General features: G+C 38.6%; 1 protein-coding gene across 1 annotated transcript in view; it reads right to left on the bottom strand.

The window, feature by feature from the left end:
- Positions 1-1,973: 1,973 nt before the first annotated feature.
- ANKRD55 (ankyrin repeat domain 55) overlaps positions 1,974-24,131 on the bottom strand; it is a 90,505-nt gene continuing 68,347 nt past the window's right edge. Inside the window, exons 8-12 of the mRNA XM_033110737.1 lie at positions 20,968-21,152; positions 15,718-15,885; positions 12,046-12,704; positions 5,118-5,210; positions 1,974-2,597 (exon numbers count right to left, since the gene is read on the bottom strand). Coding sequence (XP_032966628.1) covers positions 2,476-2,597; positions 5,118-5,210; positions 12,046-12,704; positions 15,718-15,885; positions 20,968-21,152 — 1,227 coding nt within the window. The 3' untranslated portion in view covers positions 1,974-2,475. The remainder of the gene's footprint in view (positions 2,598-5,117; positions 5,211-12,045; positions 12,705-15,717; positions 15,886-20,967; positions 21,153-24,131) is intronic.

Raw genomic sequence — 24,131 nt, forward strand, 5'->3', positions numbered from 1 at the left:
ATTTATTAGTTGTGTGACTTTGGGCAAATTATTTAACCTCTCTCTCTGCCTTGGTTTCCTTATCTGTACTTGGGGGATATATGTTGATGTAATGATCCAAATGAAAGTTATGATTTTTATGGGTGTAAATAAAATGCCCTTAGTGATGGAAGGAAATATAAGTGGTAAAACAAGGAAAAATCATTTTAGAAGGAAAAAAAAATTAAGTTGGGCATAAATTGGTGAATACCTAATATCTCATTTGGTAAGATATTGGCTGAGAATGAAGCGATCCCAAACAAGCAATTGTACCTAGTGGCAAGAGGACGACTGCTGTATTAAAGAGGTCGTAGTAGGTAGTATATTACTTCTTCATAGCTAACAAAAGATTCTTAAATCAACTTGGATGAAAAGGCCCAAATTTAGAAGATTCTATACATATGTATACTTAAGTTCTAGTATTGGGGGATGGTGGCTTGTTCCATAGCTGTATACAGGTGTTTTCTTTTCTTTTAAATTGCTTTGACTTCTTAGCTATCTACTTGGCGGGGGATATGCCAGTGTCTTTCAACAAGGAGGTGCATGTTGAGGTAGAAACTACATCAGCCATTTCTGCCACCTGGTGTGGGACATGTATTGTGAATGAGAAAAAAAATGTGTTAGCCAATGAGATATTGGGGTTGTTTATTATCAAAGCAGAGGCTAGCCTATCCTGACTAATCTAAGCAATGTAGAGCCAGATACTGTGTTTGCCCGAAAATAACACCCAGCCGGACAATCAGCTCTAATGTGTCTTTTGGAGCAAAAATTAATATAAGACCCGATCTTATTTTAGTATAAGACGAGGTATAATATAATATAATATAATATAATATAATATAATATAATATAATATAATACAATATAATATAATACCGGGTCTTATAATAATTTTTGCTCCAGAATATGCATTAGAGCTGTTTGTCCGGTTGGGTCTTATTTTCGGACAAACAGGGTATCTAATCGTGGACATGGATTCAGAAGTAGCTAGGTGACACAACTAAATAACCTAAATTATACTTACAAACAATGATTCTTCAAAGATAAAAACAGCACACAAACAAAACAAAACAGAATAGACAACCTTTCAAAATTTATGTCCTGAAAGCTCTTCCGTTTGCACCAGGATTTGCCCTCCTAACAGCCACTGTCTAGATCTATAGGCTTTCTCTTTCATAATCCCTGATTCAGATAACTGTCATTGTCCACATGAGATTGTGCACTAACAACCTCTTTCATTATCACTTCCTACCTCTCTCTAACTTGCCAACTCCCTACCTCTCTACTTCCTTCTCTTTCTCCTTTCCTGAAAAAAAAACCACACACACAAAAGATTGAGTGCCTGCTATTTACCAGGCCCTGTACAAATTTCTAGAAGTGCAAAGCCAAAGAACTGGATTTGGCCTCAGAGGAGCTTCTATCGAGTTAATGGAACAGTCTGATCTCTCTAAACAAATAATACTAATATAAAATGGTAAGCGTTATACTTCAGATGTTTACAGAATAACATGCAGGCTCAAAAATAACATGGAGTGACTATGATCTTATATGGCTAAGCCTTGAACTTTAAATCAATCCAATGCAGTTAGCAGTCATAAGTTTTATGACTTTGCTAAGCCCTAAGTTTAGGAATGTCTTGAGTAGGCAGAGACCATTATTTTGAAATGGAAAAAAGAATGATTAAATATGTAGAGTATTTGAAGAATGTGTGAGAAATGCCTATTCTGTTCTGATGGGCCAGAATGTAGACCTTTCCAACTAACATGATCTTCTCACTATTGGAACAATAAACATAACCTGAAAAATGACAATAGGTGGAAATAATCAAATAACAAAAAAGAGACACACTGTTCCTCAATATTCCCCAATTAAAAAAAAAGAAGAAGAAAATACAGAAACATCAAGTGATTTGGGCTGTAGCCAGGAACTGACAATGGTAGAAAATATTTTGCAGAAGATTGTATGTTTAAAAGCCATAAACTGTGACTGACTAAGGAAGTTACTACTTTAATTTTAATTTCTTCATCAGTCCAAAGTAGAACTACAATAAATGCGGAGAACATTGTGGAATGTGCTTTTGTGGTTTTTATTCAGCAAAGCATACTTTAAAACTAAAATATAAAATCATTCAGAAAAGAAAACAATCAGCACACATGCCACAAAGCAAACCAAACGTAGCTAAGTTTCCCTGCTGATAACATATTTTGACTTTTTATTTTGGCATATAGAGGTCACAGAAACTCACAGACTTACAACATATGCACAATCAAAGATTCTACGTGCTCATTTGGGAAATGTCTTTATTTGGAATAAAGAATTTTGAGTTATAAAACTATGAATGGCTTATAGAATGCAATTTACTAAATTAGTCTCTGTTCTTATAAACTAGAGTAATGCCATCCTTTGACAGTTGAAAATATATATAATCTATATTTTTACAGTGAGTTTGATCCATAGTTAATTTTCATCATTGGTGGGATTGGCAGAGTTTTCACTCTCTTCAGCTGGTATGCTGTGTCCTCGTTGACTTGGAATAGCAGGAAGCACTCGGTTTGTTCGTAGAGGTTCTCCAGATAGGACTGGGGTGAAAGATAGAACGAGAGACTTTCAAGATTTACTTCTCTCAAAACCTCATCAGGAATGGTGGTAGGAGAACTGTGTTATTTCTTAAGGAGTGAGGGCATTTCTAAGAAGCTTGTCTTGGTGAAAGCTAGACTGCAGGAAAAAGCTATGTGTATACCACTTGGCTTACGACATGTAGTCAGGGATATCAGTTATGCACAAATACAAGTCAGGGCCAAGTTTGATCAAAACATGATCGAGCCGTGCGTGCCTGGCAGAGCTCTCTCTTCCTTGGGTGGAGTAGCTGTTGATGGCCAAGTCAGCACAAGGCTTTAAACAGACATTTGTACTGTGCTTTTATGCAAACCTCAAAAGGTTCTCGGGTTTCTTTTAGAAAAAGCACTGTGTACATTTCCATTTGTTTTCCACAGAGCTATGGTTGAACAAAGATCTTTATCTGCCTTACTCTCCTTAAATTTGATTGTGAGAAGCAAAGCTTCTGGGATCTGCCAAAGAAATTCCCCTCTGTTTGGCTTCTCTGAGTCCCACCAGGATTTAAGGCTGAACGACTCTTTCCTGAATTAGATGTCTCTGTTTAGACATCTTAGACTACGTTTTGCTTAAAGACAAAGTCAGCCTTGAGTTTCATTCAGTGATTGAACTCACACCACCCAAAATCTCATATGACACAAATCAGTAAGGGCAGAGGAACTGATTTGCTAAGGAAGAGACCTTGGTTTCTGATGCTGACTCTCCTTTTCCTTTTCTGCAAAAAGATAGGATTGTACTAAGACCCTCTTCGTTCATTGTTTTTACCTAGAGTTCTAGAACTTTTGATTGGTCCCCTCCAAACTGTTGCCTGGGGCAGAAAAGACATATTGGATATTTATTCTGTGCAAACTGTTGCTAAGTGTTTTATATACCTTATCTCATTTCATCCTCCCAAAAATATTATCAGGTTGGTACTGTGTTTCCCTGAAAATAACACCATGTCTTATATTAATTTTTGCTCCAAAAGATGCATTAGGGCTTATGTTCAGGGGATGTCATCCTGAAAAATTATGCTAGGGCTTATTTTCCAGTTAGGTCTTATTTTCCGGGAAACATGGTACTACTGTTAGGGGCTAAGTGAGGAAACTAAAGTACAGAAAAATTAAGGAACTTGTCTGAAATAGCGAGGGCAGCTCCTAAATCATTTAACCTCTGCAATTAAGAAGATGTTTTGTGTGTGTGTGTGTGTGTGTGTGCGCCTGCGTGCGTGCGCACGCGATGCATGTGTGTATGTGCCTGTGCACCTGTTATAATCAGGTGGGTGGGCTAGGATAGGAAGAAAATTAAGGAAGAACATTAGAATCCAGGAAGTATTGCTTGTTTCCTGGGGCAGCTGACAGAATACTCTGTAGTTTTGCTCCTGGATCTGCTATGTACTACATAAGTAATGTAGAGCAAGTCATGTAACCTCTCTGAAGTCAATTTTCTCATCTACACAATGGGAACCTACCTCAGAGTACAGATATGAAAATATACAAACTCGGAATTTCTGGGTGTGGAGCCTGGAATTCACTTTGTAAAAAGCACAGCAGGCAATACTTTGAAAGACTCAAACTCGAAGATCATTGGCAAAGTAGACTATATTAATATTTTATATTGTGAAAAATTTTTGTATAAATTATTACAAAAGAAATCAATAATGCCAAACATAACACTGATGGACAGTATTACCTGATTATTTCTTTCTGCTTAGGAACGCATAGCCTGCGAATACAAACGTGACGACATTTCTGTCTGTCCTTCATAGTAAGGAAGCCAATGTCAAGAGGCCAGTCTTAAGAATTTTTAAAGCACCTTCTTAAACACATTAAATAGTACATAGCAAAATAAACTCTGTTATAGTTTTTATAATCTAAGCACAAAAATTCCTCAAGGGAAGGAGGTTGTTTTTGTTCGTTTGTTTTTTGTTTTTTAAACAAGCATTACCAACTTGGATGAATCTTTAAAGACTGGCTCTATATATATCTACCAGTGGATGACTGGAGAAACAAAACGTGGTCTATCTGTACAATGGAATAGTATTCATACTTTAACAACGAGGAAATACTAATACATGCCGTAACATCATGTTACGTGAAATAAGCCGACACAAAAGGACAAATAGTATATGATTCCTCGAATAGTCAAATTCATAGATACAGAAAGTAGAATAGTGGTTGGCAGGGGCTGGGGAAGGGGAGAATGAGGAGTTATCATTTATTTAACGGGTACAGAGATTCAGTGTGAGATGATGACAAGGTCCTGGAGATGGAGGGTGGTGATGGTTGCAGAACAATGTGAATGTATTTAATGCCAGTGAATGGTACACTTAAAATAGTTAAAACGATTAAAAAAAAAAAATGACTGGCTCTATTCTATTTTCCTGTAATTTACAAGTTTTGATACCTGGTGTTCACTTGAAAAATGAAAGTGAGCTGAAATAACATTTAGTTGTGTTAACATGTTAATACAATGAAAGGAAGCTGAGGAAGATTGATAATACTCACATTTTTGGTCTGGTAGAGGAGCTAGGTTGTTCCGGATGAACGGAAGGTCCCTGATTTTGGGTCTGTGTGGGGAGAGATGCTGAAAATTTTGCCCTGGGGACAAACATATTTGCATCAATCATTTAAGACTCAACCAAGTACTAATTATAAAATCCAATGGATAAAGGAATCATAAAAGTTGTTAGAGATCACTAAATTTAAAATACTAACAACAACAAGATAATAATAGCTACACTTTGAGTTTCTATTATATGCCAGTCACTGTTGAAATGAAAGGAGAAGGTATCAAAAACCATTTCTTGAATGAACTAGTTTAAATAAAATTTTATAAACAAGCACAGTTGGCCACTGACTCTATAACACGTAAAAATTTGAAAAATACAATAAAGCATAATGTATCACTTATTCATCAAATCTTTGATAAATGAGTGGGTGATGAGTAAGATACTCTTTTAGAGATGTGTTTCTCAATCCTGTTTGTACATAGGAATTATCTGAGGAGTTATAAATAAATAAATAAATAAATGAATAAATAAATAAATAAATAAATAAATACTGCTGCCCTAGCTAAACCCCAGATCAATTAAATGAGAATCTCTGGGGCTGGGATAGACATCATATTTTTATCAGCTCCTGGGTGATTCTTATGTGCAGCTAGGACTGAGAGTCCCTGAGCTGGAAGACAGGAGCTGGGTGAAAGTCTTGGAAGATCATTATTATCTACTTTAGACTATAAGCAGTGCTGTATTGGAGACATGCGTACCAGCTCTTGGGAGCCAATGGTTAATTTTTCAGGAATTTTGTGAGCTGGTTGACATCACACGAGTGGCGTGACATCAGCCACAGTGGAAGTATTTACATCATGGTAATCAACAAACACTGCTTTTTTCTCGGAGGGCCAGGTGTTAAACATGTATCAACACATTACTAATTACAAGAGATGGATATTCCAAAAATCTGAAAATAGAAGAGAGGGAATACACAAGCTATTTAAGTCCATTTAAAATTTGACCAGGTAAAATGAATAGGAACTTGGGCTCTGGAGTCAGACATGATTAGGCTCAATTCCCAGCTCGAGCACAGGATACGCCCTCTCTAAACCTCAATGTCCTCATATGTAAAATGATGAAGATAATTGTACCTGTCTTTTCCAGTTGTCATAAAGATTAAATAGGGGAACAAATGTAAAGCATTTAGCTTACAGGGTTAACACTCAATAAACATTAGCGATTATTGGTTTTATTCTACGGGTTGTTTAACATGGTCTCCTGGACAGCATGCCACATATTCAGTTGATCCTTTGCCTACTAGTTGAGTAGGAACCAGAATCACTACAGCAATGCTCATAGGGCTTAAGTCTTCTGTTCCAGCAAAGTAGTCATTAGAATGGGGAACGGGGGGACAGCATTAGCCACTATCCACCTCTCATCTGTTTAGGTGAGTCCCTCCAATGGTAGATCTGGAGGGCAGCCACCTGAGCACTGTCATTTGATGAAGACTGAACAAAATTTCCAGTCTCTCTGGTGGATAATTTGCCCTTATATTTTTATTCCTTTGGACTCTGAAGGTCAAATAATTTGATAAGCCATTATTTAAAAGGAAAGCCTTCCTGAGTAAAATTACAGCAAAACCCATATCAGCTCATACCTTATTTACTCATGAACATTTGAGCAGAAATTTGCAAAACGAAGAAATGAGATAATGATAATTATGTTTATTAAGCACTTCCTATTGTTAGGGATTGGGCTAAATGCTGTAGGCACAATCTCATGTAATCCTAACAATCACCGTCCCTTGTGAGACAGATACTATTATCATCCTCATTAGACAAAATGAGAACACTGTGGCTTGAAGTTCTCTGAAGTGCTCAGAGTCTCTTAGGGGAAGTGACAGAGCCTGGGCTCCAACTGACCCTAAACCTCCTGCTATCCCTCCTCCCTAGGAACCAAAACAATATTGACAGGACGGAAGAAGTGGGCAGAGAGGGGCTGTAGCAGTGATTTGGGAGGTGGGAGGAGAGTTAAACTTCATTTTACACTGGCATTTGGCTCAGTTTTGAAGGATGGAGTTTGTGCTCAGCCCATAGCTCCCTTGTCAATGCTGCAGGGACCTCCAGGGAACATTCGGCCTGAGGGGAGAGGGTTGAAAAACACTGTCCTGGAAAAAAAAGGCAGGAAAGTTTTCCAGTTAAATGAGAGAACCAGAAGGGAATGAAGGATTAATAATAATTAAAACAAGTAAGTAAATTCAGCACTCACTTTATTCCTGATTCAAGAGTAAAAAGAGAAGGCAGAATGTCTGCTCTACCACTTCCTAGCAGGCTCTGTGACCTTAGGCAGGTGGGCTAACTTCTCTGTGCCTCAATGTCTTTATCTCTAGAATGGGGATAAAACCTCCGCTCCTGCAGTGTTGTTGAAGGGGAAGTACATAGGTCACTGCCCCAGAGGAGGCTCAACAAGGTGAAGCTATTCTTTATGATGCACAGTAAGCAAGAGCCACAACTCCTACAGCGGTCAGGGTGACTTCTACATAGAAGGTGAGTTTTGAGCCGGTTCTTAAAAGATTGTAGGAATCTTGTCAAGCACACAGCCACGAGAAGGTAAAAATAACATAGACAAAGATGTTACAGAGCGAAAAGGCAAGTTGTGGTTAAGGATCTGAGAGATATTCAAGGAACTGTTCAAGGAGATAGGGAAAAAGGATTAGAGACAGGAGGTGCAGAAGATGAGAATCGTAGGTGAGGCCCCCACCACGCTGGGAGGACTTTGCCAGCTAAAGAATCTATCTCTGTCCCGGAAAGAAGCAAAGCCTCTGATGGGTTTAAACAGAGGGGTCACATAATCAGACCTACACGGGGAGGAGAATGCATTGCTGCTGGGATAGTCTAGAAAATTCTGGAGAAGGAAGTTCTCTCTTGAGGGAGAAAGGATGCCAGCACGTTCTTACTTTCCTAGTGATGGCTTGTAAATAACCAGGCTGGTAGCAAACACCTCAGAGATTTCTGTTCCATTTTCTCTGAAAGCTGCTCTCAATGAATTAAGCTGATGTGCTCTAAATTCCTTCATTAGGATAAGTGCCTCACCTCCCATCTCTCTCCATCTAGCCCACTGACAGGTCTCAATAAATGTTAAGCAATAATCATTACAGCTAAATGTTCAGGGTTGCTGATGCAAGCAGAGGATATGAGCTGCCAGGAATTCAAACAGCAGCAATTGCTAGCTCATATTATTTCTACTAAGCCCAGGGCAGGAAAGGAGAAAATCCAAAGTTACATCCAAGTTCAAACCAGTGGTTCAGCGGTGTGATTTATAGTATCCAATTACTTTACCACATTAGGCTTTCACATCAAATATGGGAGCTCAATGGAGAAATCTGCTGAGTTTCAACCCGCCTAGACTAACAACTTAAACCACTTAAGTGAACCCTTCCAATTGTAATCCGGAAGCCTCAGTAGTTTTAAAAACAACATTTCAAATTGGGTTAAAAATGTCCACAAAAATAAAACTCATGGGCAGGAAAATGTGTTATTTTGGGGAGGACAATGTAATTGCTAAGAAAATCACATTGTAGGTAATTGGTAAGCATACCAACAAACTGGACTTGAGATTTCAAGGGACACATACATGGCCATGGTGATACCTTCCAGTTTAGGAGATCTGGGTTCAAGTTCTGAAAATGTCACTAGTTAACAGTAAGACTGAGAAAATTGTTTTCACTTTTCTAGGCCATGCGAATTATAACTGGAAAGGGCCTCATGAAACAAAATGGTCCCAGCCTTAGATCTAGAGGGTAAGAAGACTGAGGCCCAGGGAGACGATGTATCTTGCTTTATCGATCAGGGTTCATCCAGGAAAACAAGAGACCTCTGTAGGTCTCGGAAACAGGGAATTGCATTTTTAAAAAGTTGCTTATACTGGTGATGGGAAAGCTGAGGAGCCAAACACAGCACAGGGTAGAAGGACAATCCAGAGATTACCTATAGCAGGTAGACGCAAGTGTCTCTAGGCTGGAGGAACAAGGCAAAGGGATGGTATTACCAAGACCCATAAACCAGTGGGAGCCAGAACCACAGAGTGAAGGGCTGTGGGGAGTGCGCTGGGAGGACACAGAGCCACTGTTGGAGATTCCATAGGAAGCAGAGGGACATTACCTAAAACTACATGGTTTCTCTCTTTCTCCTGCTCTCACTCCTCCACCAGTGCCTCCCGGAAGCAGCTGGCAAGGGAGCCTGGGAAGTGTAGTTCCCTGAGATACAGAGTAGAACAGGAGAAAGAAGACTAGATCTGAGAGCCAACTGGCAACAAAGTTCATGCCTCGTTAGTCTCTAAGGCATACTGCTTAACATAGGGCCTGGCACATAGTTAAAAATACCAAACATGTGTATGTAATACTATGTTCACGTCATTGCCGTAAGTACTTTACATGTGTCAACTCATTTCATCTTAACAGCAACCCACAACACTGTGAGTTAGTTATTTTCTCCCATTTTTTTTTTTTTTTTCAGATAAGGAAACAAAGAGTCAGAGAAATTAAGTAACAGCGATAAGTGGTAGAGTCAGAATTTGAATGCAGACAGTGTGGCTTTACAATCCCTTTCTTAACCACTGGAGTGTACTCCCTCTTGACAAACTAGGATGGATACTTAACCGTTTAATAAATGAGTAAATGACTGAGGTCCTTTCCATTAAGAAACCCTATGGTCTTGTATCTAAACATGAGAAGAAAATCAACTTAAAGTCAGTTGCACAATCATCTTAGCAAGTCCATATCCCTTAAAGCTCATTTATAGGCTACAGATTCTTGGGAGATTTATCTTAATTGTGACCCCGTTGCCTAGAATGGCTCCTAGTTATTATCAGCACTCAAAAATATTGGTTGAAAAAACAAATGCTTTGATACAGGCACACCTAGTCATTTAAGATTCCCTTGGAAAATTTGCTTCTTCTTTTCTGTTATTTTGCCACCCCAGGACTTTTCAAGTTACTTCACTGGAAAAGTGAAGCAAATTCTCAAACGAAGTTTATTGAATTTTCTTTTATTTCAAATAATGCAAACGTTTTAGATGGCACTGTGACAGAATCTACTAGTTCTCTATCTAATGTCTAGCTTCTTTTTTTTTTTAGAAACAAAAATCCAATTTTGGAGGGACAGCCTGTGCCAGGTTAAAAGACTACAATTTCTAGTCTCCCTTGCAGATATGTGTGACCATATGACTCAAGTTCTGACTAATGAGACATAAGCAGACTTGTGGGACTTAATGAAAGATGACTTCTTAAAAGAAGCTGATTCAGCTGGGGGACATCCATTTTTTCCCCTCTCTCTACTTCCTTCCTCCTTCTCTGGTAGCCATTATGAATTGTTAAGTGATCTGAAGGATGGGAGCCATATGATAAGCTACGGAGCGCCCAGATGGAAGGATCATGGATCTCTGGCGATCGTGAAGCCATTGAACACCTGACAACTACTGAACTCAGAATTCTTTCACATGAGGAAAATAAGCTTCTATGTTGTTTAAGGCATTACTTTGGGTTTGTTATAAGCAGCTGAATCCAATAAAAACTAATATAGAAAAGATGGCCCAAGCCTGTCTTGGGAACAGAAAAAGAACAAGACTTACAAAATTTAAAAAGGTTTTCAAAATAGAAAATATTGAGCTAGAACCAGATTAACTCCAGAAAGCAGTCTGGGTCGAGGCTTAGTGGAGGCCACTAAGTGTCAATAAGATGGCAGACTGATATCGTTCCTTCCATATCGTTCCACAGAACAAAAGCAAAACATTACCCATGTCACCAACCAAGTGCTTTATGGAGGAAGTAAAATCTTGAGTGGAATTTTTCTCGGTCACTAGCAAAATAGCTTTCATGTGCTTACCCATATGTATTCTGTGCTTAAGTATGTATAAATATGTATGAGGGGAGCCATACTCTACCTCACAGGCTTTAGACATCATAAGTGAGGAAAGCCAGACTCAGGCTGCATATTTAATAGAAAGGAATATTCTTCATTCCCAAAGCAACATGGCCCTCCTCCACTTCTTACAAAAAACCCCACAAAATACCTAGCCTTCTTAGTCTTTCGTTCTACTTTTGACAGAAATATATGTTCAAGAAATATATCATTTCCCCCTTAACCCTACTATAAGAAAGACAACCACAGAAACACATTGAAAAAGAGCAATTGACATTCCATGAAGAGATACTAGAGAGTGGTGTAGACTGGGTTGAACAGAAACAATAATGTACTGGTGGTATCCAAGGGGAGAGTGAGTGGTTACTCAGATCCAGCCAACTATTCCCAAGAAAGAATTTGAGTTCGGTCTTGCCACATTTTTCTTCAATTGCTCAGGAGAAGCTAGAATTTTCAATTTTTATGTAAAACTGCATGGTTTTTAAATATTAGCGATTAACTCTCTTGAAACCAGAACAAGATACGGTGATAATAAACCGATTTTGGAAGCTATTTTGCAGCCTCTGCTTTAGAGCAATGGTTCCCAGTCTCTGGTATGCATCAGAATCACCCGCGGACAATTTAAAAAATACAAAATTAGTGTGGTACATTTATTTAAAAAGGGGGGAAATAGATATATAACTTGCTTGTATGTGCATAAATTCTTTAATGTGATACATTTATTGAAAAAGGGTATATACATATTTAATGTATATAAATATATGTTTATGTAAAATATATGATGGGAAGATGAGAAGGCACATTTATGATTTGCTCTCAGGGTGAAAAAGCAGAATGTTTTTCCTAGCCTGGAAATCTTGAATCCACTGGATTCAAGAAAAAAAAGGTGGCCCTGATCATCCATTTTGTTCTGGCCCTGCTCTCTAGACTACTGTCACTCTAGTTCCTAACTCATAAACTCTATGAGACATTTCTTAATAGAGCCTGCCAGGAATGAGGAATAAGGAAGCAAGGATATTACCTGATGAAGGATTGTGTAGATGAGGAAGATATGGAGGCCCGGAGACTTCCTGGTGACTGGACCTGCTGGTGAGCAACCTGTCGAGCAGCTTGTCAGAAGAGGATACAGTCCAAGCTTTGTAGAGCACCTGATTAGAATCACCTCTCCAGGGGTTATCTAGCAATAGCTGGGCACCAGTTCTGTTATTCAATAAATCCTGCTCACTTCGGCTTTTCTGAGATCGCTGGGCTATATGGTGAGTACCAGAGCTCAGGCCAGCACGAGAAGTAGACCCATGGGAGGCCATCAGGAAGTTATTGGCCAGGGTGATGGGTGGGAGACTCTGCGTTCTGATTGGTGGAAGCCCCTTATGGGCCAGAGGCTTCTTTTCTGGCAAGAGAGATTTTGAATGCTCTGAGGTCTTCTTTTTAAAGTCAACCATAGCCACCTGATCACCAGGCTGTTCTTGGCAGTTGGTATCCATGACGCTGTCAAAGGTGGTGATGATGTCATCGACTTCCGAGGTATGCTCCCCACTGTGTGCATCTCTAGTGTGAGGCTTCGGACAGGCCCTCTGCTCTTCTTTTCTGTTTTTGCAGAAGATTTGATTGAGCATGCTGAAACGTCCCTCCTTCTGGGGTCTACTGTTCTGGGAAGGAAGGGGTCGAGTAGGCTCTGTTCTATGGGAATATAAAATAACAATACCGTATGAGGACAGGAAGTAGACACCACCACCAACCAAAATACCTCTCTCTGTTCCATGTGCTTGAGCAGAATGCCTCAGAGCAGAATGTCCTTCAAAGACAACTCTCAAGTCAAAGTGATGTGCAAGAACCTTTAACCCCCTTCGAGAAGTGGTTCCTTGCCACAGTCAGTTTCTCTGCCCAGTTTGAACATGTCTTAGATTCCTCTTGCTCCCTTAGGGGCTATCCTTTCCAAATGTATCCCTACATAATCTGTTTTTACCAAGGGATAAACGAAGCTGAAAATAGCTTAAAGCATCCCTTAAAGCATCATTTTCACTTCTCAAGGACAGGCAGTAAAAGCGTAAGCTTTAAGTCAAACAGATGAAGGCCAAGGGTTGAGTTCAAGCTTCAACTAGTAGAAGCAGGCTGGAAGTTGCAGAAGTGGAGGAGAGTGCGGTTTCAGATGTTCTCTGAAAGGGATCCCAGGAGATCTGGACAGAGCTCTGATTATCCACCTCAGGAAGCCTGTACATTTTATGCCGTTTGCGTGTTTTTTGTATCCCTTTCAGTTTTTACTAAATTTCCTACTGAAAAAGACTTTTTCAAAAAAGTATAGCGAAGGAAACCAAGGAAAGAAGCTTCCATCTGGGCTTCAGCTACAGAAGAGGAAGTATGTATGCCAGAAGTCGAGTGTAGCAGCAGAAGAAAAGTGAGCAACACCAAATGTGCAGGCAAATTCTACAGGAAAAAAGGTCAGCAGTGTCCGGCAGGCCCTTGTTATGTGGAGAGTTTCCCTGAAGCACTATTCTGCTTTTGTTTCTTGGAAAATTCTGTGCTATCCTTTTTGAGGCCACGGTTGACTTAATGCTTTCTGTGGTATAAGTTAACGATGAAACCTGACCCATGTGCATACCCTAAAAGCCAGATTGCAACATTATTCTCCAGAGTGAGATATTATATTCTGTAATTTGAAGAAAACGTCACCACTTACTTCCGCTGCATATAATGAGTGTCTTTTCTACAGGTCACACAGTGCATAATTGAATCTTTATTCCCATGAATGGATTTTTTTATCTTCCTTCTTTCACCTTCCAATAGGCTTTTTGAAATATTGAACTCTACTTCTGGATTCCTAATACTACCAGAAAGAACTCCAGGGGATTTCTAACATTTTTTCAAGTTTCCTTATATAGAATATGCTCCATGTGCTAATTAATCTTATTTCAGCATCTTCCATAATCTATCACCTTCTCCTGTTACAGGTTGTGATTTAGACCAGTGAGTATCAAAGTGTGGTCCACTGAACCCTGGAGGTGGGGTTCCTGACAGTCTTTAAGGGACTTCATAAGGTTAAAACATTATTCATAATAATATTCGTAAAAAACATTATTCATAATAATAATAATAATAACAAGATGTTATTTGCCTTTTTCACTGTGCTGCTTTTTACACCACAGGTTCCAATAGTGATAGTGGGTGAAACTGTGGGCTACTCGACAAAAATCAAGACCCTAGCATCAATGGACGTGCATTACAAAAATCATCATTTAACTTAATAATAGCCAGTAAAAGTTATTATTTTTATTAAATATTGATCCTTGAGTATACATTTTGTTACAAAATAGGAAGTACTCATAAACTATCTACTCTATACTAAAGTATGATTGTTGTCTTGCGGTAAAGCACTTGTACAATTGAGTTGCCAGCTGAACTAGACACTTTTTGCCATGGGACACCATTTTTATTACTTAAAGACTAAAAATGGTTATTAAGAGTGGGATATTTGCAGAAACTTTTTCAAAAATAAACAAAGTAAGACTGTCATTTCAAGGTAAACAGTTGATAGTAATTGTTGCCAATGACAAAAGTGTAGCTTTCAAGCAAAAATTAGAATTTTGGATAACTTGAAATCACACTGTAAGCTTGACAGCTCCTGATATATAGGGCTTTTTTGACAAGATATTAAGAAATTAATATCTGTGATGATATTAACAAATGTGATTTTTTTTGACATTATATAATGAAATGTGTTATTTGGAAGATATTTATAACTAAGTGAACCAATGTTTTCCAAAGGACTAAAGCCAGATGTTATAAAATCATGCATGGTATAAGAGTCATTTAAAGTGCAAGATAAACTAATGGATTTGAATGGAACCGAGTAGAAAAAGTTCACTGATATGGAGACTGAGTCCACATTGCAACTAACCTTTAGGAAACTCCTGCTTGTCACATTTTGGTATAATATCAAAGAAAAGGGATCCACAAATATCTGAAAAGGCTATTGAAATATTATCTTGTCCAACAACATATTTATGTGAGGCCAAATTGTTTTCACACACTTTAATCAAATAATGTTTTGCAACAAATTTAATGCAGAAGCAGAAGTGGGAATGCAGCTGTATTCTACTAAGCTTCTGTTAAGTTATTAAAGAGGTTTGCAAAACAATATAGAACAATGATGCTCTTTTCACTGCAATTTTTTTGTTTATTTTGAAGAACAGTTTATTTTAACTAAAAATATGGTATTATGTTAACATGCAAATGTAAAGGGCTTGTTACTACTTTAAATGAATAACTAAATAAATATTTTATTAAAAATTTCTGTTTTAATTTCTAATGCTGATAAATATTGATATGTGTGACTCATATAAATAAAAGCTCTTTGGGGTCCTCCATAATTGTTGAGAGTGTAAAAGGGTCCTGAGAACAAACAGTTTGAAAACTGCTGATTTAGGCAAAAAGAAGATTAGGAGAACATGGCATTAAGGGAAGTGGAAAGGGAGGAGAAGGAAAGAAGAGATTAAAGTCCAGTGAATGTTAGGCTGCTGTATTCAGGCTTAAAACGTTCATTTTGTTGCACAGAATTAAGAACATATCATTATATGTGGATAATGGCAAACACCATTATTAAGTTATTGCTGGTTTTGCACATTGGCAATTAAAAAATTTCATCCAATTTTATAAATCTGAGAGGAAGAAGAATTGAGCCTCCAGCTGCGCTCACCTGCTCTCTTGGGAGAGGAGCTTGACACAGGCCATGTGGCCACAGTACAGGGCGTAGGCCAGGGGCGTACTCTCGTTGATGTCTCGCAGGTTGCTGTCCATGCCCAACTCTAGCAGTGACTGCACACATTCTGCCTTCCCTGCAGCTGCAGCCCAATGCAGAGGTGTTCTGGGGACCGCATAGAAACAACACAAGTGTCTGAGCACATGAATGGTTAGCCAGCAGTAGCTCCTGCTTAAGTCAGATGGCAGCAGAAAAAAACTTCTTGCTATTTAGTGTTGAAATAGTATGCATTAAATGGGCCTTCAGGATGAAGGCAAGCATACACGTGTTGGGGCTTCTCCTCTAGCTCTATGTACTCCCTGGCCTTCTGCCTTCTCTGGTTTTTCTGAGAATTTCCTAGAATAGGAAGTAGTGGGTCAAAGAGTATGAACAATTTCAAGGCTCATTATGCTTAGTGCCAAACTGCCTTCCAAGAAGATTGACTCAACTTATCTTTCTACAAACTATGTCCCAACTGCTTCCCTAATATTGAGTGTTACTACCATCTTTGCCAATTTGATAGGCAAAATGATATTTCACTTGTTTTCTTTAATTAATAGTGAGGCTCAACTTTTGAAATATATGTTTATTTGCCGTTTGAAGTTCTTTATTGAAATGATTCAATTTATATGGGCTTTGTACATATTAAATGTATCAGTCTTTTATGCTTATGTGAACGTTTTCTCTAAATGTTACTTGACTTTTAAGTTTTTAGTGATTTTTCCATTAAAAAAATTTAAAATACTCACATTTAATTACTTTTTTAATTTTTTGTTTCTTTCATGATTTTATGCTCAGAAACTTCTTCATCAGCCAGAAGGTAAATAAAATACTCATCAGTATTTAAACATTTATTAAATTGTAAAGCCAGTATTTTCTTAATAAAATGAAAAAAAGAAAAAAGCCAGAGACTTGGAGAAAATATTTGAAAATCACATATCCAACAAAGGGCTTATATTCAGAGTATATAAAATCTTCAAAGCTGAGTAAGAAAATACACACGCCAATTTTAAAAATTAGCAAAAAATCAGAACAGATACATCGTCAAAGAAGATAGATGTATGAAAGGTAGATAAGCACGTGAAAAGGTGCTCAAGAACATTTGTCATTAGGAAAATGCGAATTAAAACTACAATGAGATACTATTAAACTATGAGATACTGTATTAACTATTCAAATAGCTAAAATTAAAAAAAGGACAACAAAAACCCCTGACGATACCAAGTGTTGGGGAAGATATGGAGTGCCTGGAACTTTGATACATTGCTGGTGGGAATGCAAAATGCTAACAGCCACTCTAGAAAACAGTTTGTCAGTTCCTTCTATAGTTAAACATATACTTAACCATATGAGCAAGCAATCTCGCTTCTAAATATTAAGCTAGAGAAATGAAAACTTATGTTCACACAACTGTACATGAATGTACACAGCAGCATTATTCATAATTGCCCCAAACTGGAAACAACCTAAAATACCCTTCAACAGGTGAGTGGATAAACAAACTGTGGTTCATCTATACAATGGACTCGTACTCAGCAATAAAAAAGAACATCCTACTGCTATGTGGAAAACATAGATGAATCTCAAATGTATTCTGCTAAGTGAAATAAGTCAATCACAAAAAGATTACACCCTGCATATTTCTGTTTACGTGGCATTCTGGGAAAGGCAAAACCAGAGAGAAAAGAGCTAACCAGTTGCCAGGACTTAGAGATGGGAGAGGGCTTGACTACAAAAGGACAACCTGAGTTGAAGTTGAAATTGATGGAATTGTTCTGAATCTTGTTTGTGGTGGTTCCACAAATCTATGAATGTGTTAAAACTCATATAACTGTACACCAAGAAAAGTAAATTTTACCGAATGTAAATGTGAAAAATATCAATATTTTCTTCTAGTTTGGATTTAAAAAGACTGCACATGTGTCTATATGTGCATTTTGGTGAGGTGTGGAGCCAATCTACTGTTTTTTCAATTATATAGCCAACTTTCTCAACACCATTTATTAATGTGGTTGGATCATATTTTGAGATCCTGACCTATATACAAATTTTCCTACCCTTCCTCTGTCCCCCATTTAAGAAGATGGTTGACTTTGTGCTCAACCTCAGGGGAAGTATGTAGCAGGGTAGATAAGATAAATAGTGTCTTTCTGTTTCCAAAACCAAGCAAAGAACTAAGAGCAGATTTGGAGCAAAGTTGTTCCTCAACAATAGAAATAATTCTCCCTCAGCTGTCAAGGCAGATGTGACAGGAGGGTGATAAGAGCATGAAGGGCCACTGGACCCAAGAGCAAAGCAGACCAGAACATTGCTTCCTTGGCAGAGCTACTGAAAAGTGGGTCGGGGAATGTCTGTGTAGTGTGTCTAGGAGGGGCACAGGGCAAAATAAATGGGGTTTCCCATGAAGAGAATGGCTATTCTTCCTGTCGGTCATTCTAGGAAAGGACCAATCTTAGAGGAGTAAAGGAGGACATGGAAGACTTCTTCTTGGCCTTGTGCTGGGGCTGAACCCTGTGGAAAGGCACTGCGGGGGGAGCCAAGTGGTCTCTCAGACATGAGGCACCTTGGGAGTTGGGCAGAGTAGGGTTCAGTTGGGGCTATCTGTGAAGGAGCTTGGGCCTTAGTATTTGGAGAGTAGCCATATCCACAGTGTGTCCAGAGGCCCCATGTGCAGTTTGTGTCCTTGGTAAATCAAACATCACCCTCCTTCTCCTCGGGTTATGCTATGGGCAGCAATTTGAGAACACTTAATAGGACGATATATATATATTTCAATATAGTGATCAATCACACTGCTTATTTGAATATGTGGCAGATGTGATTTATTCCATTCTGTAAGAGAGAGGTCTCCAGACAATATTTACTATGAAACTAGATGTGACACTTACCAGATTATGCCCACCTGTTTAGAAAATATATTGCCAATAAATTCAGTTGATGGAAAGGAGGACATCAATCTAATCAGGCTTACTAACACGTGACAGTTTACTTTGGAGCACTGTGAAATACTCTTTCATGATAATTGCTAAGACTGACTGTTTTAATTCTTCTGACCATCAACATGGAAGAAGAGGTCCAGGAGAACAATTTAAGGGGGAAAACTTAAATTGATCTGCAGAGAAACAAGGTTATATAGAAAACTTCTAACTAATACACATAGAGTCTTTTTGGGCAATCTGTAATATCCAATTTTAGGTTACCTAAGCTATAGTTACTTTTTTATCTCTGAGCTTCCAGACAGTCTGGTAAACAGACTGGTCTAAGCTATCACAGTGAGGAGTGGAGAGTCAGGGTGCATGATTCAGAAGAAATTCATCAGAGAGGAGCAGTGGGCTGATGAGGTAGCCTCTGAATGGTAGAAGATGATGGATACAAAAATGCAGTATTTGTTGACACATATCAGTAGCCAAGGAATGATTTATGGAACCTATACATATTCCCTGGAGAATTCCAGAAATGTGTAGAAAGGAGAGATTGATAAAAGACTGTCCTTCCTAAAGATAAATGAGTTGGGTGTTAAAGGAAAGTGTGACCTCAGAGACTGATGAAATTTGGGATATTTAAGCTACATAAGCTACTTCTGGGTTATGTGTTCTGTGCCATCAATCTTGCACTAGTAGCACCATGTTTTAAATATCATAGATTTATGATGTATTTTAATATCCAGAAAGACTAGTTCCCTCATATTTTCCCTCATCCTTTTTTTTTTTTTAAATCACTGCCTTATTTTTCTTCCCTTTCCACAAAAACTTTCTCTCCACTAGTAAAGAGAAGAAGGAAAGGGAAGTCACAATTACTACAAATGCTTAAAGCACTAAAACCTAAAAATATTTTTCAAAAATTCTACTACTGATACAAGCTTACAGTTTCAACATGAACGCACAGTTGCATGATGCAGAAAATGTGAAACAAAACAGAGGGCAAGATATGATCAGGGCATGAAACATGTGAGTTGAGCTTTGGGGCAGGAACTAGACTCTCCTTAAAATTTTACTTCACTTTGAACTCTCATAGCACCCTATATTTTGCACTTTTTTTCTTCCCCCCTTGGTTTTACTTCCTTCCCTGAGGCCCAGGGAACTGGATTTTCTTTGCTAAGTGTGTGAGAATACAAAATGGGAAACATTCTATTCAGAGCTAATTCTAGAAATATTTTGAAGCAGGTAAACTTTTCTTCAGTCCTCCTTTCTTAAACGTGTTCCTTTCTTCTCTTTTTGGATCATTCACTTTTCCGCCCAGGTAACTGAAGTCCTTGTACTTTCTTACCTGCTCATGATCAACATCTGCTCTTAGGAAATGGTCTGCTTTCAATGATTTATACTTTCATGTCAATCATCTCCAGCTTCTGAGATTTATGTGGAACTCAAGAATGTTCTTCCCTGTGTTACAAGGATTTCAGGTATCAGGAAGCAGGGGATGCTTCTTGTGGCTAATGTTAGTAAGGATTAGTAAGTGGCTAATGTTGCACTTCAATAAAAGAGGGTAAAAATACCATACATAACATGTAAATCTTATACTTATTTTCAATAGTCTTGTTTGTTGTTACATTATTCTATGTCCATTGACTCAATGTCTAACCAAAACAAAGGTTAGATAAGGATTGTAATTGAAAAGCTCTAACAGCTGATTATGGAAGAGCACTGTACGGTGAAAAGCTCTATGTTGGGAAAATAAGGGTACAAGCTCTCATTTAGTTGCTATTTACTCCTGAGTTAATTCTCTTCCTTTGGATCTAGCTTCCTATTCTGTGCCAATACCTCTTTAATGATTGAAAAAAAATCCTAATAAGGTCACATCTAGTTCTGAATACAAAGCCTCTATTATGCTTTTGTCTGGATAACAAAACTTGTTGATTTTATGACATAATACTGGAATGAAGAAAAAAATAAGATTTACTGTTAAGAACAAAAAGTGTGTATAGCAGGAAGCTCACATACAGAAAGCCTTCTGAGAACACTGAGAACGTTTAGCAAAAAAGTGGAAACTCTGACAATACTGTACAGTCACAGTGTTTCTCTTCCTAACATGATTTTTTCCTGCCCTGACGAAAATAGAGCAGTTTTTATTGTCACAGCACATGTGTAAATATTACTGGCAATAAAGAAATAGTCATATAGGCTAACTCCTTAAAGATGTTCTTTATGTTAAGGTTGACATTTGGAGAAGATGAGTGGTAGCTCACAACACTTTCTGAATTGCCTTGGATACCTGTCATCCACATCCAGAGCCTGCAGGTTACATTCAGGGACTCTTGCCAGTTCAGTAATAATGTCACTGAAACCTGCTGCTGCGGCGATGTGCACACACGTCTTTCCACTCTCATCATCATAGTTGATTATGGACGGACCCTGGTGATGACTCAGAATGATGGAACACAGAATTCTATTTCCACTCTGGAAAACAGTCAAAGGAGGCTCGTTATGTGCAATCCAGAGCTCTTCCCTGTCTGTGCATGTAAAGATAAAAATACAAAGTGAAAACACTCCAAAGAGAAAAAAAGAAAAGGAAAAAAGAAAGAAAATACATTCTATCAACTTCTCCAACAAATTTCCTCTCATTTCAAGTCACTGAAGAGATTTTTGTCTCCCATAGGAGCTAAATTGTCTTCCATAATTAGCGAACATAGGAGGACTTTAATTAAAAACAGGTATAATTGACTGACATCAGAGCTCACTGGATGGTTGGGCCACCTCGACAATAACTAGCTCATTAAATCTATTTGTTTTGTTTCTTCCCTTGGCTCTAGAGGTTGACTGCTGAGAAATTGACAGTTAATTTTAATGTCAACAAAGTGACAGTGATGAGTACTGACTGGTGGCATAGTGATGACCAAAATGACCCAGTAGTGGTCACATTGCTAGAAACGTCATGAAATTGAAATCACCCCAAATCCTTTGTGAAAGGAAGTGGACCATAATCACGTAGCTGATCCATAAAGAAATAAAACAAAAAGTTTGAGAAGGAGAGAACTTCAGGCAACATCTAAATTGGGTCCATTTTCTGTATTGGTCTATAATAAGCTTTTTATCTTATATTGAAGGGATGCTGTTCTACACTCTTTAGTAACTTGTCCCAGCCTTAAAAGTCACCAGTTCCTCCTTGAGTGTGCCCCACATCTCTTCAGCTTGAATAAGTAAGTAAATGCTCTGCATATGGTTGGAGTTAAATATCTTTCATTGGACTGAAAAATAAAGACTGCATAAGCGTTCGCAATTTAAGATAATAAATCTTCAGTGGCCAATAAAAAAATTCTAGTTTTATATTACACAATAGGAACTCTTATTTTTCAGATTTCTCCTGGTGTCTGTGCAAAGATTATAAAACAAACTACACAATTCATTAGCATTTTGATTTTCTCAAGGAATCCGTATGAAGACCCTCAAACTCCACACACAAGGTCTTATGGGTAGAATGGCTGTCCCTAGGAGCCACGAAAAGCAGGTTAAGGAAAAGGGAGAAACACTATAGTTCTAGGAGCCAGGAGGGCCAGGCTCAGGGCAAGAAGAGAGAGCTGAATTTTGTAAAAGATGCAATTCTGTATCCTCCAAATGCTGTTCAAAAGCTACCTCATAATGAATTTTCCCATATAAAATTTCCTCTTGGTGTTCTTCCCACTGTATTCTCTCTGTTTATTTGACCCCAGGGTTGTGTTTTAGAACCTTTGAGTCAGTTATCACAATTCTATGGAACAGCACCGGTTTGTTTTCGCTTTTCCTCTCCCCTCCCCCGCCCCCCCTCCCCGCCCCCCCACCGTTTGCACCTATGGTTCTCCGGATATCCTGTTACTCAGCTTGCCACTGACTTCACAGTGAACCTTCACATACTGAGCCCTGCATGTGCTTCCACTGTAACAGAAGACAGCAGCAGCTAACACCAGGTCTGAAACCTCTTGCAGGACCAAGGGCCAGGGGCCACTTAAAGCTCTTAATGTTGAGCTCCAGGAAGAGTACTGAATGGGTGTTAAATGCTACAACCAGGGCCAGCTAAATAATTTGTGGGGTCCAGGGCACAATGAAAATGCACAGTCTCCTGTTCACATAGCAGAGAAAAACATTATTCCTTTCCTCCATGGTGTCTCTCGTAACCTGTCAGTGATTTTTACTTGCTATTCTTGACCTGTCATGGTGATTTTTATTTCCTATTGAGTGTTGTGCTCCCTTGGGTTGGGGATTCTTACCACAAGTGCAAACCTTCAGAGGTACCCAGGGCCCCATCTTGTGACTCTGCATGTGCTTTTCCCCACCCTCCCTGCGTCTGTGCCAGGGAGGCAGGGAGATAGGACTGTGAGCCAAGGCTCCGTGATCCAATCAGACTTCACTTACAAAACACAAATTCAAAGATATAATTTTAAGACTTTCCAGACGGTGACGACAGAGCATTGTACCCCAAGCACAGGGCTCCCTTCTGAGCATGGAACCCTCTATGACTGTATTGGTCGCACGCCCATAAAGCTGTCCCTGCCTATAACGTTATTCCTTCTCTCCCTCTCACCTTTCCTCTTACATTCTCTTTCTTCCTCCTTCCTTCTTTTGTGTAACAATGACTTTTAAATAATTTGGATCTGTTGGTTAAGTTCTATGGCATGCCTGCCATCAAGTAGTCAGCTACACTAAACACATCTTAGCTTTTATGCCTTCTTAATCCATTTTTCTAAGATTCTTTCCCCTGATATTACTTGAACATATTTTAAAGGGGTCGCAAATATATTTGAAACAATCAAGACACCTTCAAACCCCTTTTAAAAGTGCTAGTCATTCGAGAAAGAAAATAGAAGCAAAAAGAGTATCATCTCAATGAATTAATTTTGTTTACAATTTCGTGGAAGAGCAAAGGAAGTCAGGTTACCAAGGAGGTTCAAAGGGCAAAATGCACTGTAATGGATGAGGGAGCATCAAGCACAGAGGGGAAAAACAAGACCCTACTCCTTATACTCGCTCTTTCTGCCTTCTCACCTGACCCTAAGAGAAGCCATTTTGGAAGTAGCAAACTGAATTAGGGGCTGCAGCCCAGGGTCCCTGAGTCTGCCTCTTCTGGGATCCTGACCAGCTAGACAGTCCCAGTCAGCTCCTTTAGGAGCTGGAACATTGCACAGTTTCTCTGGATAAGTGAAGACCCTCCCACACCTTACCCTTTTCCTCCAAAATGCCTTTTCTTCTGAATTTTCCAAAAAATTTCTTGCCTCTATACTTATAACATTATCATTGTATTTTCTTTTCCTTTATAAGAAGATTCTTCCAGGAATAATGGTGATAGCTACATTTAATGCGTAAATATTCTGTGCCCAGCACTGTTCCAAGCATTTCCATGTACTCACTCATCTAATTCTGACAATAACTCCACAATGTAGGACCTCTTGTCCCTGCATTGTAGAG

Source organism: Rhinolophus ferrumequinum, chromosome 7, assembly GCF_004115265.2.
Source record: "Rhinolophus ferrumequinum isolate MPI-CBG mRhiFer1 chromosome 7, mRhiFer1_v1.p, whole genome shotgun sequence".
Taxonomy (NCBI): Eukaryota; Metazoa; Chordata; class Mammalia; order Chiroptera; family Rhinolophidae; genus Rhinolophus; species Rhinolophus ferrumequinum.